Source organism: Scomber japonicus, chromosome 4 (genome assembly GCF_027409825.1).
Source record: "Scomber japonicus isolate fScoJap1 chromosome 4, fScoJap1.pri, whole genome shotgun sequence".
NCBI lineage: Eukaryota > Metazoa > Chordata > Actinopteri > Scombriformes > Scombridae > Scomber > Scomber japonicus.
In genome coordinates this window covers 20,949,006-20,964,703 of record NC_070581.1, presented here as the reverse complement: position 1 = coordinate 20,964,703, position 15,698 = coordinate 20,949,006, and the positions used below count along the sequence as shown (strand labels likewise).

At 39.5% G+C, this 15,698-nt stretch overlaps 1 protein-coding gene across 1 annotated transcript in view; it reads right to left on the bottom strand.

Annotated features, from left to right (window-relative positions):
* The window catches only part of LOC128357607 (sterile alpha motif domain-containing protein 10-like), a 52,901-nt gene extending 39,576 nt beyond the window's left edge, over positions 1–13,325 (bottom strand). Inside the window, exons 1-2 of the mRNA XM_053317972.1 lie at positions 13,228–13,325; positions 8,120–8,232 (exon numbers count right to left, since the gene is read on the bottom strand). Coding sequence (XP_053173947.1) covers positions 8,120–8,232; positions 13,228–13,325 — 211 coding nt within the window. The remainder of the gene's footprint in view (positions 1–8,119; positions 8,233–13,227) is intronic.
* Between the last annotated feature and the right edge of the window lie 2,373 nt (positions 13,326–15,698).

The following is a 15,698-nucleotide window of genomic DNA, read 5'->3' as shown; positions in this document are numbered from 1 at the left end:
TGAGAATGCAGTTTAGTTGAGAGAACATCCAAAATAAGCCAGTTAAATGTGTAAATGCATTTTCTCTCTGTTTGGACCCTCCATCCAGAAAAAAATAAATCTTAGAACTTAGAACAGTCTTGGTGTTTTGCTGTGAATATTTTACAAAATGATGTAAGCAGCTCAAATGTTTCTGATCTGATCATTTTAGATGTCAGTACTGCCAAACACAGTGCAGCTGCTGTCATTAAGCTGCAAATGTTGATTTTGTAACAAGACTAAAAAATGTTTTATCGCTGCAACATAGCAGCTTTAGAATGAATGCAGATTATCTAGTAGCATACATAAGGTGCGGTTATACCACTATTTCATATTTGTCCCATTATCTTACAACAGGAACAGGAAACATTGTAAGTAAGAATAACTATATTGTGAATTCTGATGCATTAAAACACTCTAGATGATCTTGGAAAGCAGGAGGATTTAACAGGCTGTGTCTATAGCAGCAAAGTAATAAAGAAAACTTTCTGTCATCTCTAACTTTCACTCATTTTAAATGTTAATGTAGCCGATCACACAACTGATGTCATTAACAGCCATGAAATAATGATTTGGTCAGTCGGTTTGACTGTCCCACTTCTTTAAAGATGTTTTGTTGTTTTGAGAAGTGAAAAGAGGTTGAGGTTGGATCTAAAAAAATAAATAAAAATGCTAGTATGAATGAAAACATCATTTTAAAAATGTGATGTCATAGTTTACACCTAGTCTGAGAAGGAGCAGGAAAAACAGACAATAAACGCAGTGAATGTGTGAAATAAGGTAGAAAGAATGTTAGTTCCAGAGGTTAAAGAGAGCGACAGAGAGTTGAGCTGCATTTAAACAACTCTTCCTCGCCACCTCGGCTGTGGAGCTGACACACTGACACTTGGCTGCCTATTGACATGGTAAATTGAGGGCCCATTCAAGCAGCACTGTGACAGTCAGAGAAGGCAATACTCTATCAGAGCAGTATACACACCACATAATTACAACACACATCAAGGGACAGAAATGGAAAGCAGAGAGAGAGTGAGTGTGTAGTTGGGAAGGAGAAGTATAAATGCAACAGAAGGTGAACTGTATGGAGGTAGGACCAAATAACATGGGTGAAATGTAGATTGGAGCTTAAAGACTAGGAAAAGGGAACAGCTAAAAGGATGAGAAGAAAGGAGGACAGACAAGAAAATAGACTTCTGTTTTGGGGAGAGGTATGATTGACACACACACACGCATATTAGGATAGTTATGTATGCATATAAAATATCTCATATGCAGATCAAGCCTGCCACAGATCATGCTACTTGATCGTGAGTGGCAATGTAATTGCTTTTCGAGTGCATGAACATGATCTGTGCTACTGAGTGTGCAAGGATGCCTGCCTTGTTAGGGTGTAGCAGGAGCCATTAGCCATTTGGTTTAATGGGCAATCTGCACCACAGACTGCACTGACCCCCGGCGCTTGGTAGGAGGAGCAGGCCAACCTATTAACAAAGAGTGAAAAGCTCAGAGCTTACCCTATCACACAAGGCCACACTTAATTAGACTGTTTGTTTAGCAGACTCTAATGAGAAGATAGCGAGTGGGTGAAAAGGTTGACTGCTCTCCTTGAAACTGCAGGCTGAAAGACATCAGGATGAGTTTGAAGACACAAGGATGTTGGTGGAACATTGTGTTTGTCGCTATCTCATTTTGTCAGGACAGATGATAATGACGGGGAGTAACAATGGAAAATATCCATAAATGGTAAATTGAGTCATTAATAACATGATCCAGCCAATAACATGATTATGGTTTAAAATAAAACTAAACAAATGCTTTATCTGAAAGGCCAAAACACATTGATCAAATTGATTTTGTGTGTGTGTGGAGGAGAAGGAGGGATACAACAAGCAGGAGATGGAGAGAGACTGACAGTGATTGAGTTTATGTGTTTTAAGTCAGTAAGTAACAACAGTGGGGTACATGAGGGATACAAGCCCTGTATGAAATAATACCTAATTAGTGCAATCCTTCAGAAAAATTACATCTCTCTTTTTCATCCGTCCCTTCACCCTTTCAGCCCCTCTCCCTTGATCCTTCTCCCTGTGCAGAAGGCTAATTAAAGGAGAGAAATTGGATATGGGCCTATGCGCACTCTAATTCAGCGAACAGGAGGGAGAGGGAAGTGGGGAGCGGGGGGGGTGTCGGACCCGAGACAAGGGCACTGGATCAGAACGGTGAGGCCTTGTCATTTCTCAAAATATTGGCAGGATGGCAAGGTTAGCAGTGAGGGCAGACTGGATGAGACAGTTGAAGTGTGACGCCTCAGAACAAGAATCCAAATTCCACAACACTGTTTTAATCCACTGCTGATTTATAGAGAATTGTGCGCTCCTCTTTTACTACTGATTCATCCACTGTCCATCCCGCCTCTGCGCACATGGTTCAGAGGTCAAAACAGTTGGCGGGTTGGTCTCAGAGGACCACTTGACAGATCCATTAGATCAATAACTCATTTCAAATGTTCTCAATCAACACCAACTCTGCAATGGAAGTCTGAGTCTGAATGTAATTGATTATTGCATTACTGTTATAGTGAGCAGTCTAGGTGCTAAGTATTATGCATGAGTTCTTTAAAGGATAACTCCTTTTAACTGCAACTTCAGTCTTATTTTCATTGATAAAATCCACAGACGACTTCTGTACAAAAATGAAGCTAATATGACACTTCATTCATCCAAATTAGTTAAATCAAGACGATATCTTTCAAAGTTATGATTATTGATAGATTTGATTAGATTTGATTACAGTGAGCAAAATCTGTTTCAATGTTCAAATGTTCATATGCAACCCAGTCTCATATCAAAATGTGTAATAGCTACGTTGGTCCCCAGCACAAAACATATTAGTTTAAACAGCTCTATAATTGTGAGATTTCATTATTTTATTCTTTGGTCTGAAAAAAACATTTAACAATTAGATTTTAAAGATCTGATAACTCCAATGTATTTCTCACACCCAAAAGACCCCTGGGGTTCATACTGCCAACTTCGAATCATGGGGAATATATCAATGTACTTAAAAACTACAATTCCATTTAGAGACACACTATAACATTTGTTATGAAGCGTACAAATCAGCAGACATACTTACACTTCTCCTGGTTTCAAGAGTAGGTTTGTAATTATGTTTACAAAAAATATACACTACCAGTCAAATGTTTTAGAACACCCCAGTTTTTCCGGTCTTTTATTGAAATTCAAGCAGTTCAAGTCCAATGAATAGCTTGAAATGGTACAAAAGTAAGTGGTGAACTGCCAGAGGTTAAAAAAAGGTAAGGTTACCCAAAAGATTATATAAAAACACTTAAAAATGTAGATCAGATACAGAGAAATTGCAAAGAAAGTCAAGGTGTCAGTGAGTACAGTTTACTTCACCATCAAAAAGCACTCAGAAACTGGGGGAAACTCTGAAAGGAAGAGGTCTGGCAGACCCAAAGCCACAACAGAGTCAGAAGACAAGTTTCTGAGAGTCAACAGCTTGCGTGATAGGCGGCTCACAGGACAACAGCTTCAAGCACAGCTTCATAGCGGTCATAGTAAGCAAGTCTCTGTTTCAACTGTGAAGAGAAGACTTTGAGTTGCAGGTTTGACAGGTCGAGTTGCAGCAAGAAAGCCATTGCTAAGACGTCAGAATAATAAGAAGAGGCTTGCCTGAATGAAAACATGAAACACCACCAATGGACTACTGAAGACTGGAAGAAGGTGTTATGGACTGATGAATCAAAATTTAAAATATTCTGTTCATCACGCAGGAGTTTTGTACGCCGTCAAGTAGGCGAAAGGATGGTTCCTCAGTGTGTGACATTAACTGTCAAATATGGAGGAGGGAGCGTGATGGTCTGGGGCTGTTTTTCTGGATCCAGGGTTGGCTACCACAGCATGTGTAGGGGTTCATCCTACAGCAAGATAATGACCCAAAACATAAGTCTAAGCCTAAAACCAAGATGTTAAGCTTGAAAACATTTTTTCAATAAAAAACTGGAGAAATTGGGGTGTTCTAAAACTTTTGACCGGTAGAGTATATTTTTACTAAATATATCATCACTAACCCATCTATCACAGCAGAATAGATGGGTGCAGTGTATATTAGACTTACACTGCATCTAGTTGATCAGGGTGAAAAAAACTGGGATAGTTTAATGGGTATTGTATGAAGTTATGCTCACTGTCAGTGGCATGTTAATCTACACCTTTGGCTTTTTTACAACTTGTCTTATAGCGGTGTTACAGTGTTTCCAGATGGACATTACTTTAGTGAGTACAGTGTTGTCATAACTGATAGAGATGATGGCTAAAATTATGATAACAATACCTAAATTATAAAGATTATTTATCCAATAATATGTCAGTCAACTGACAATTTATGGGCACTTTGCAAGACTTTCAATAATGCTCTCAGATTTCCAGACATCACACCACTCTGTCTTTATTCCTCTTTCTGTGCATGTAAAATCAGCAGGCTCAGGCCAGGTGCGGATATAGAGCTGGGTGGATCAGAGAGTTGATGATGGATGAGTGTTGTGTTTGTGTGTGTACGTGTGTGTTCAAGAGGATTGTCCATGCATTATATTGAGTGACATGCTCCCTGCTGTGAGGAAGCAGGGGATGATGATGGACAGGGGAAAGAGGTCAACAATCTGCATGCTCTCTAACATGCACACACACGCATCAAATTTCAATATAACCCCACTGGGCCACTCTAACTGAGAGGGTTAACACACTATTACCATATTACTTTACTACAGAGGCCAAAAACATTTGCCTCCAGCAGCAAATGCGCCAAATGGATGCTGTCTCCAGCAGGCGACGGAATGCACGCCTGGAAAACAACAAAGGGTGTATTTGACTGTGTAAAGCTAACACTCCACACCCCTGCCTCCCACATTGTCCCACCCACTGGGGATGCAAGCTCCCCCTTTGCTTCATCTGCATGTTCACATACACAAACACATAAACAAACACACACATGGACCAAAACACATATGCACAACCACATGCACATGTACATATTGGATTCGTGTGGCATAGCAGGAGCAACCCACTTTAAGGGACAAATTATTACACAGTTGAATGAGCACACGACTGTGTGACCTAATCATAAGACAGAGTGTACTTGTGTCCTCTGGGGGTTTTGAGGAAAGGGTTAACAGCAGTCTAGAGTATCAACAGTTTCTGGGCTTAACGCAACAAAAAAGATCAATGATTGACATCTTAACTGTAGTTGTTTCTACACAGCACAAGATAGACAGTTGGATATGTTGTATATATTTGTGGTAAAATGACAGTTGCTATTATGTCTACAAGCAAGTAATTCATATATTCTTCTTCTCTGATGCCTATAATATACTTTTCTTAGAAGAAGCATCAGTGGTTTCATGTCATTTTAGTGTGCTTTAAGGAAGAAAATTCTATTGAATCTTTTTTTATTGAGAGACATCTATTTTATACATGTTTCTCTCACTTCTGTTTGCCCCCCTCCTACTTACATGTCCATCACGCAGGCACCAAATAGACATTACCCCTCCTACAGCGGACTGTCTACCCACATGCTCAGAGAGACATGGCGGATCAGACAAATACAAGGGTTGTTTTTGAATTTGTCTCCAGCTGCGTGGTAGACTCCATGTTGGCCTGTCAGGTTGATGGTGAGCCTGGCTTGTGGCATTCTTTTTTGCTTTATGTGTAATGTATGTCTACAAGTACACGGATGGATGAAGCCACACTGGTATTCTCTGCACCCGCTCAAATGTTTGGATATACTGCATGCTGAGTTTAACTGCCTCTTGGAGTGGACACATATGCAACATACACACTGAGCTGCCTTTATGCTTTCTCTTGATTGAACCATGCTGCTCTCTCTTCCCAAAACCCCCTGCTCCTGTGCACTGGACAATACAGTAGCATCATTTTGTATGACTGCTTATCTCAGATATGACAATACAGCCAGATGTCCTGGGCGATTTAAGCAAATGTCTGATGAATTTCATCTACTCTGAACAGCCAAACATGGAGGGGACATAATTATATAGTGTGACTCGTTGTGCAGCAGGCAGCGAGGAGGAAAATGTAATTCTCTCAGCAATTTACATGAAGATGAGACAAAAATGTCTATTATACCATTTAAAATGGGGAGCACTCGTTGTAATTGATAGTGTCACAGGCCTGTAGCCGACAGCCCACCTGACAATGAAACTGTAATCTCTGAACAACTGGAAATCAATGCGAACATTACCAATCAGCTCAGCTATTATACTGCACATACCTCACCAAAACTCACATTCAACGTGCCTCATGAGTTGCATTTTTTGAGAATGCAGTTAAGGATTAGGGAGCCTGTGTTCCACAGATTCAACTTTTTTAAGCAATAATATTCCCAGCTACAATAAACACTTCTGTATCAAAACCATACAACAATTTTGAAAGGTTTACTGAATTGGATTTCAAAATGTCAAAGAAAATAGTCTCAAATATGAATCTACCCTAACATGTATCTTAGTAAAACTTGCCCCTGATGTTGCTTGTCCTGATTGCCATAACTGGTTGTAAATCAAACGCTGTGAATGTCTTCAAACAGCACTACAGTCTTTTCGGACCAAGACACATTAAAGTTTGAGTGGTACAGCACACTGTCAGAGTGGCATCAAAGCCGAGGGCACTGAGTAAATTAATGATGCTTAAGTAAACTATGGATTAATTATAGATAGTCCACTGTGTCACAAGGCATATATGCATATCTGAATGAGTGTTCCCACCTGCAGCCATGCTAATGAAGAACTAACCTGCTTCAGTAGACAGAGGACAGATGGAAAACACACTTGGTGCTACAGTGATGCTCTCACAAACATTATTGCCCTTGATTAGACTTAAGGTAGTGAGCCTGGAGCAAATACCAACCAGCCAAGCACATGGAAGATAAAGTGGCAGGACAAAAAATAACCTTAAAAAACAAAATAAAACAAAACAAAAAAATATAAACAAATTTATAAAAAATTGTCAAATCAGAAATTGAGCTGAGGCTGCATAAAATGTGACCATCAGTTAAAAATGTTTAATCTATTTCAGCATTTCTCACAGTAATGTAAATGTAAACACACAGAATTGATATTTTCTACATATATAGGTTTTGTCAAATGTATTTTGTTTATTATGTAAGTTTGCTTATGGTATTGTTTTACTGACAAAAATAAATACAAAAGAACCAATAAAAATGCCTGGAATCCATTCATTTGGTTTCATGCATATAAGAAAAAATATTACATTTATTTTTTGTGTAGGAGAGACACAGAGAAACATGTGTTTACACGATTTTGTCTCTATTGTGAGTCAAACAAAAGAATCAAGAACAAAGAATGATGCCTCATTGTTATCTTCCTTAGCTGGATACCAGCCGTAATTTATTCAGGTGAGGCAGGTGGTGATATAAGGCCTAAAAATATATTCCAATATAAATAGACCATGGAAACACCGAACTACCACTGTAGCCCTCCTTCCAATAAAACAGATACATTGTCAGCTATTTAACTGCAATGAATATTAAAATATTCACACACAAAAATAATGCAGTCACTGAAAAAATCAGTGAAAAGCTTATCACATCTTTCAGCACCACTCTATGATTGGGTCATTACTTCATTACTTAGTTTCTGAATGAATGAAGTCAAATTCAAGTCAAACACAGAAAAAGTGGCGTTACATTTATCTTGACAGACTGACAGCAACTTTGATGATTTTTTTTTGTCAGGATAATGAAGCTGCAGAAGGTTATAATAAAACCAAGGAAAATACAAATAACACAATATGGTCTCTCCATTAACTGCTTATGCTTTTTAATAAGTCTTCATATTTTGTAATGCAATTTTTTAAAAGAAAAAGTGCATGTCCTGGAAATATTGTAGGAGCATGAAAACACTGCTGTGGATCTGAGATGTTGTCTATCACAAAGTTTCTATAAGGTCACTATAAACTCATCACTGAAAGAAACAGTCACATTAAGAGCCTGTGTGAATACTATGGAGCTCATAAAGGACGTGTCAGAGAAGAGAAGGAGAAAATGCTCTTACCGTCCACAGCCATGGTCGGTCTCAGCGTGTATCTCTCCGTGGTGTCAACAGCACTCTCCCATTCTTCTGCCAGACGGATGAAATGCACTGCGTGTCTGCCCCCGTCTAACCCACTATGTGAGCATGGAGACAGCTCTCACTGTAGTCGTAAACCACTGTGGAAAAAAGAAACCTGGTTCACACTCTCCCTCTCTCCCTGTTCACGGCCATTTGTTCTTCGGGACGCCGGGGGGACCAGTCCGATATGAAGCGGCTCCTTCTGAATCCCCGCCCCCTTATCCGTACCTGACCGCCCGGAGACAAAAGGTCATTAAGCCCCGACAGCTGTTACTAGATACGGACCACATACACCTCTCTCTCTCTCTCTCTCTCTCTCTCTCTCTCTCTCTCTCTCCCCCTCTTTCTCTCTCTCTCTCTCCCCTCCCTTCCTCACCGCCTCTCTTTCTCTCTCTCTCTCTCTCTCTCTCTCTCTCTCTCTCTCTCTCTCTCTCTCTCTCTCTCCTCTCCCCCCCTCACCTTCCTCTCTCTCACTCACTCACAGCACACACACGCACGCACAATCACACACAGCCCTTTAAAAAAAGAAAGAAACCATTGGCTACAGTAGGTTACTACTACAATAACACTGTCAATATGATGAGGCATAAAAAAACCCTATGTCACTTTACAGTTAATGTCACTTGAGCCAATTCCCATACAGTCACCACACAAGTGAAATTAGGGCTTTTTACAAGATTAGTGTAATCCTCATATTTCTGTAATTGCCATTGTAGAGAGACAGCTGTGGTAAGATTGATTATCGGTGCCTTTCAATTTATTTGCAATATTTGTCAGGCAGTTTACACTGATTTTATAATCTGTTTCAGTGATCCAAACACAAGAGGAGAGTAGAAACACATGGCCATTCACACCTGTGTATATCAAGGAGTCCAGCTGACTGCCTCTGTTCAGATTTCATTACGTACTACAGCATTTCCGCAAGGGTCAAAGGGCCCCACACAAAGTTATCATGTCAGTCTGTCGCCAGACAAGCACCACATTCGTTTTGCACAAGCTAGCTAAGAAAACAAAAATGTTTCAATAACTTAAATACATTTATGAGCTATTCCAGCTGCAGAGATTGACAGGACAAAGCAATTTGGTGTTGGAGCTCTGTCACCAAAATAACCACCATGTACTGCATTGATGACATATTTTCCTGTTATGTCCTTCAAAGGGATGCATCAGGATGCAATGATGTTTAGTCTACACTACAGATATGTGGTCAAATGCATCTCAGACCACCTCGGGAAGTGGTCTGAGATGCATTTGAGTGGATTCAGTGCCGTCCACCTGATCGCCCTAGACACATTTTAAAATCAAGTGTCAAAAAGGGTCTTTGCGTCTGACTGAAAGTAAACTCTCTATAATGTCTTCATTTGAACATCAGAAAATGAAAACTGTTCAGTGTGTGCCATGTCATTTTATTTTTGCAGTTTGTAAACTTGCAGACATGAGCGATTGTCCTGCATTCTCTGTGAAACAAAGTGTGGCGACCTCTCCTGCTACTACTCTTCTTGGCCAGGTTGTGTCCTCTCCTCCCCTTTCAGGAAGCAGAGGTCATCAGTGGGAGGAGGTTCACCTGTGTGTCTGGAGAGCCTACTCAGCTCATTCTGCTTCCCTCTCTCAGCTCCGACTTTAGCCAGCATTGTTCAATTCAGACTTGCAGTATTATGAAATGCTATGCATAAGGCTGTATTAGTACCCCCAGTGGCCCCTGGGCACTGACGCTTCATGTTCCCCAAACAACTTTTATTTTATTCCAATTGGATTACGCCACTGTTGGGTGGAAACATTGACCACCGACATTGACCATAATTTCAGCATCAAGAGAATGGGTCAAGCCTTGGATCTTATTTCTGTGGAGCCCGACAAGCACACACATTTTTCCCCCATCATTGAGGGCCCCTTTCTGCTCAACTTGCCCAGATTGCCCATATGGTAGATCCGGCCATGGCTATGCAGTGTTTTGGCCTCTGATTACTGTCAAAACAAATTGATCTATCCCTCAAACTGAATGTCTTGTATCATATTTTATCATCTCACCACTACATGCAGCATGTCCACAATAATAAAGACTGTTTTTGGTCCAAACAGGGTTCAAACAGAATTTCAGTCTGGTGTAGACACTTTTTAAACTAAGCTATATGCTTAGTATAAAAAGTGCAGTGTCAATCTGGTCCTGCAGGAGCAGATTTAACAAAAAATATGCAATAATTTGTGTTATAGTCCTAATGACTAATTATTCCAGTTAACATGAACTTCACAGTTAAAAGCCTCAGTGACTTTTTGAATGCAAAATGTAACTATTTATTTGACTTATCAATACTATACTTACTTTATGGTGAGTCCTCTTTCATCTTATATGTGCACAAAGTACATTAAGTTTTGATTGGGTTACAGAGTAACCGAGCGAAAACGTCAAGTATAGTTACATTGTTTAGTTGAAGTTCATCAAAAGAAAACTAATTTTAGCAATTATACTTTAATAACTAATAATAATTGTTTCACTAAAACATATTGGTTCTAGCTTCTCAAAAATATGAATGTTCTGCTTTTCTTTATTGTTAATTGAATATCTTGGAGTTTGGGACTGTTGGTCAGACAATACATATGAAGAACTTCCCTTATGCTTGTTCAAATGACACTAAAAACAGTGTCTGTTTCCTGATATTTTTTCACATTTTATAGACTAAACAATGAATTAATTATTCCAGACAATAATCATTAGTTACAGCCCTGAAGTTGCGAGCAGTTTAATTGATATGGTCTTTAAAATAAATGTGAACCTGAAGAAGTTTGACTGCAACAACTGAAAAACTGAAATCCCTCACCTGTGAAGATGAGGCAACCAGTTACTGGAGTGCGGATACATGGCTAATAAAATAAACCTTCAAGCATCAACACTGTTTCAGCATATATTACACAGAGATTTCTTTGAAAAATCAAAGAACCTCAGCTCTCATGCTCCAGTTCAGTTTGTCGCAACCTCACCGCTAGATGTACACACTACACCTGAAAGGAAAGAGTCATTGATTTAAAAGAGAGCAGATATGAGAGAAGATGTCAGTGTAGCTGGGTTAAGGTAAGTTTGATTTAATTAAATTCTTTTGAGAAACTCTTTTTTTTTATTACACTGGTCAGAATGAATCACATTTGTTAGATTCAGCAAGTCTCTAAATCGGTCTCTTATTACCTTTACCCTAGCAGGGTCTTCTTGTTACAGAAGACAGTCACACAGAAAAAAGATGGCATCAGTCAACACTTTGTGTGCTAAAGAACTGAATGGACTTTTGAATGGGACCTCGTACAGGTCAGTGGACCCTTTCACACATCCACACATTAGTCTCTCTGCCACACTTTTTACTCACACACAGTTATTCTCAGTCACTCACTCACTAATATTCACTGACCACTCATTCACTTTCTCAGTCATTCACTCACAACATACCCTTATAAATACACACTTAACTCAGACAGTTTGGATACAGCTTGTATTAGAGGAGCATGTTAATATCTTTTTATAATGTTTTATATTTGTATTAGTGTACAATGAGCAGACAGACTGCACAACTTGTTTAAGTATTTACTTTTTAAATGACTGAAATTTTATTTTAATAACCTGGAACAGCTCCATGCTTTGTTAGTTCTATTACTTTCTAATTTATGCACAAATGTTTAGCATCTTCATTTAAAATGTTAATAAATTGAGACATTACTGTCAACTCCTTGACTATTATTTGTCTTAACATTTTAATTCACAGTTCAAATGTCTACATTTATTCGGTGTTGTAAATACTGTCAATGAGTAACAATATCAAGTCACAAGGTTTGGGGGAAAAAGATTAAAACATTTTATTTAAATCTCACTGTAGTCCCCATTGCTAGTCAGTTACACAATAGTGTAGTAGTATGTCATACATATTACAGTTTACAATAAAAGTACTTGTTCTGTTATTATGGTTTACACTGACTCCTGTCCTTATGACTTCAAGCTCAGAAAATTCTGACCCATCATACCATCTCATTTTAATGCCTGACAATTATCCCATTATTAAATCCTGGTGTATTCATGATTCAAGGCAAGTGCTTCTTAATCGTGGCCCATGTTTGGCCTCTGGCCTTTAGCCTCCATCGAAGAATCCCTCTCCTCTTTTTTTTCATATCTTAATTCCTAACAATTGTTCACATGGGTGAATCACTCCTATCACTGTGTGATTGTCTGATGCATTTTTTTATATTCTCATTATCTCCTCTTAGAATTGAATCATCCTGATAAGTATGCTTTCAGTGGTCGTAAAGACTAGAAAGGCACTATATAAGTGTCCATTTACCATTTATTTTGGGGGATCCTGTTTAATCCTAAGGGCCATGCTTCGCTTATTAAGATGCGTCACCTCAACTGGGTCTAATCGCCAAAATCTCTGTCTTTTTTATTACCATAAACAGTGTTATTCACTTTCAAATTATCTCTCCTTGTTGAAATGAAGCTTTTTGTGTGAGTTCAATAACGACGATCTCTATCATCACAATGCCTTTACAAATCATTGGTGAACATTACTGTTTCCTTCTATAATATTTGTCCGTCAATCCACTTCCCCACACTGCCAATATCCCTTCATTCTTATTCTGACATCACTACACCTGGCCAATGATCTTTCTGACTGCTTTTCTTCTGGCAAATCAGACTAGTAGTGCTGCTCTTTAAATATCATTGTGATTCTGCACTTTGAAGAAGAAGTTTTCTCTATCGGAAGACCCTAAGAGCAGAGTCACACCAGCATGCTCCATTGGGCCCTGTGAAAGGATGCCAGGTTAGTGTGAAAATCAGCCTGAGGGACTGTGTGGGTTCAATCCCCAGTTCTGACAACACTGCTCCCTTTAAGGAAATATAGATGCTGAGACACAAGGCTGTTTCCCATCAGCTGACTGAGATTCTCTCATTCCCTTTTAAAGCGACTCTTACCTTTCTTGCATTTCACACAGCACTTTGAAAAAACTTGAACAGCAACAACCCCTACTCCCTCCTATGTCCCACCCCCGCACTCCCTTCCCCTCCACCACCACACCCTCCCCATCCCACTCCGCCTCCACGAACGCGCACTACAATAGTGAAGACCAAATAATTTTCTTTTTCCCCGTGGGAGCTGCTGGAGGTGGAAGCCATGGCCCGCAGGCAGGTTGCTCGGCCAATCATATCATTCGGATCGAATGATATGATTGGTCAGAGTTTTCACAGAATATTATGAGAATGGAATAATGATGAGTTTCTATGCCTGGTGGATCTCTAACATTTTAGAGTGCCATTACCTTATTAATAGCATTTTAACCTAAACAAAAAAAATGTGTAAAAATGTAACAAAGGTAAGGGTAGCTTTAACTGTGCATTCAAACTAACACACCAAAACAATAAAGACACTCAACATACTGGCATGCCTACTGGAATGTACTTCCCAACATGCATTGCAGCAGTAGTGTGAAAATTGTGCCTTTTTAAACATATGAGTCAGAGGAGTTGGGCGGTTTTCTCTCTGGTCAGCATTAAAACAATTCAAACCATGATAGATATGCATGTTTCTCACTTGATGCAAAAGGTTACACATGCGACTTTTATATAACTGCACCCATAGGCAGCACTACAATATTAAAAGAAAGCAGCCAGAAGTAGCAGCAGCTGATGGCAGCAGGCAGCGGAAGCAGCAGCTTCAGCTAGTAGTCTACCCATCTAACAGCAATCATGTGTATTTACTACAGGAAATGCACATTCTTGTTTGATCTGTCATTTCTTTCAGCATCCAGCCTTCTTTTCCATTCACTCATGCTTCTACTTACATTGCTAATTTTACAGATTTTGCTACACCTTATTTGTCTTTGTAACTAGTTTAGTTAATTTATAAATAGTTTACTTTCCTGAAAGTATTTTGTGTGCTTTCCCTCCTTTGTCTAAACTGTAAGCTGGTTCAAGCTAAATTAAAAGTCAGCCACTGTATCAGACCAACATAAACATCCTGGCATGCATTCATGAGTACAGCAAGTAAGTCAGCCAGATCAGCAAGTTGACAATGTGGATCAGTTGTGGTATGCAGCTTTCTGTCTTTACTTTCATTCAGACTTAAAGATGTTTGTTTCAGTTTATATCTGTTGGTCAAAACTGAAACAGCATAGGCCGAGATATCTTGGTCTCTTGTATGAATCAAGCTTGAAAAACTGCTGGATCTTACAACTCCTGTAAAAGAAAAACTCCCCAACAGAAGGCATTATTCAGCTCAGCTTTTTTTTTGCAAAATCTGTGGATTTTCCCTTTAAGGTGCTGCGCTTAATTGAAACAGTAAGTCAGGAGTGTGTCAGTCTATGTAAACACATGGTCTTTGCACAAATCAAAAAGCAGAGACGAGGAGGAGATCTGCTCTAAGCTTACAGAAAAGCCTAAAAACAGCCACCCCCCAGTAGACACCCACGTCAGCCATGATTTTCCTGTCAAACAGTCGAGTTTCACTTCAAAGATGAGAATTTGGGAGCAAGTTCTGAACGTGTCTTTGCCAATGTAATCTCTCCACATACCCAGCTAATTGATTCTGCTGGCATTCAGATGCATGCAGACCGCTTAGCGCCAGTGCTGTTTTGTAGAAGAGTGAAAAGATATGTCCCTGAAAGACCTCAAGAAAGTCCATCAGTCTGTGGGAGAAGATAAGAGCCCTTCCTAAAACCGGGGAACTGGATCATTAAAGGAGGAGCAAGGAGGAACAAGAACTTTAGCTGGTCCATCAGGGCTTCACCAGAGCTGACTTGAAGTGAAAGCACTATATACTCACTGATACAAGCATACACTCATACATATTTATGCCTAATGTTGCACAAACTGTCTTTCTTTTCATCAAACATATGGTGAAACACACACATTTGCACACACTCATTCATACTCTTTGGGACAGAGCTTAATTTAGAAGTGTGCTACTGTGTGCTTGTAAGGACATTTTGTCCTGTAAAAAATTGAGCAGTCAATGCTTGTATCTTTAATTCAGGGGATGGTCAGTGCAGTGAATAATGAATGGACTGGGACCTGCAGAGATCAAAGGGTAGGACTTGCTGAGCATCAGTCCATGGGGCGTCAGGTGGCTGAGACACAGCAGCTACTCTCCTGTGGATGTTTGTACGGCATTATGTGGCACATACAGTGCAGATAAACATGAGGTAACAGGGGCTCAGGGGAATGGAATGGCTTATTGTTTTTTCCCACTCTTTCCTTCATCTGTCATGAGTTTTCACTGATAGTTCGGTTAAAGCATTTTTTCTGAGTGATAAGCAGGCTGTGAAGGGGAATAATTATTGTAACTCTGTGAGTGTTACAGCCTATACATTACTTCCTGTAACTAGCAGATGATGCCATTAAACTTTTAGCGTGTACTGTCAGTGTCATGCCATTACATATGGCCTGTTCTCGTCATGCCAAGAGAAGGTTGTTATTTTCTGTGGCAATGCAACACAAATGCATGCACACACATCCATACATACAAACACACAACTGTTTTACATTTTGGAA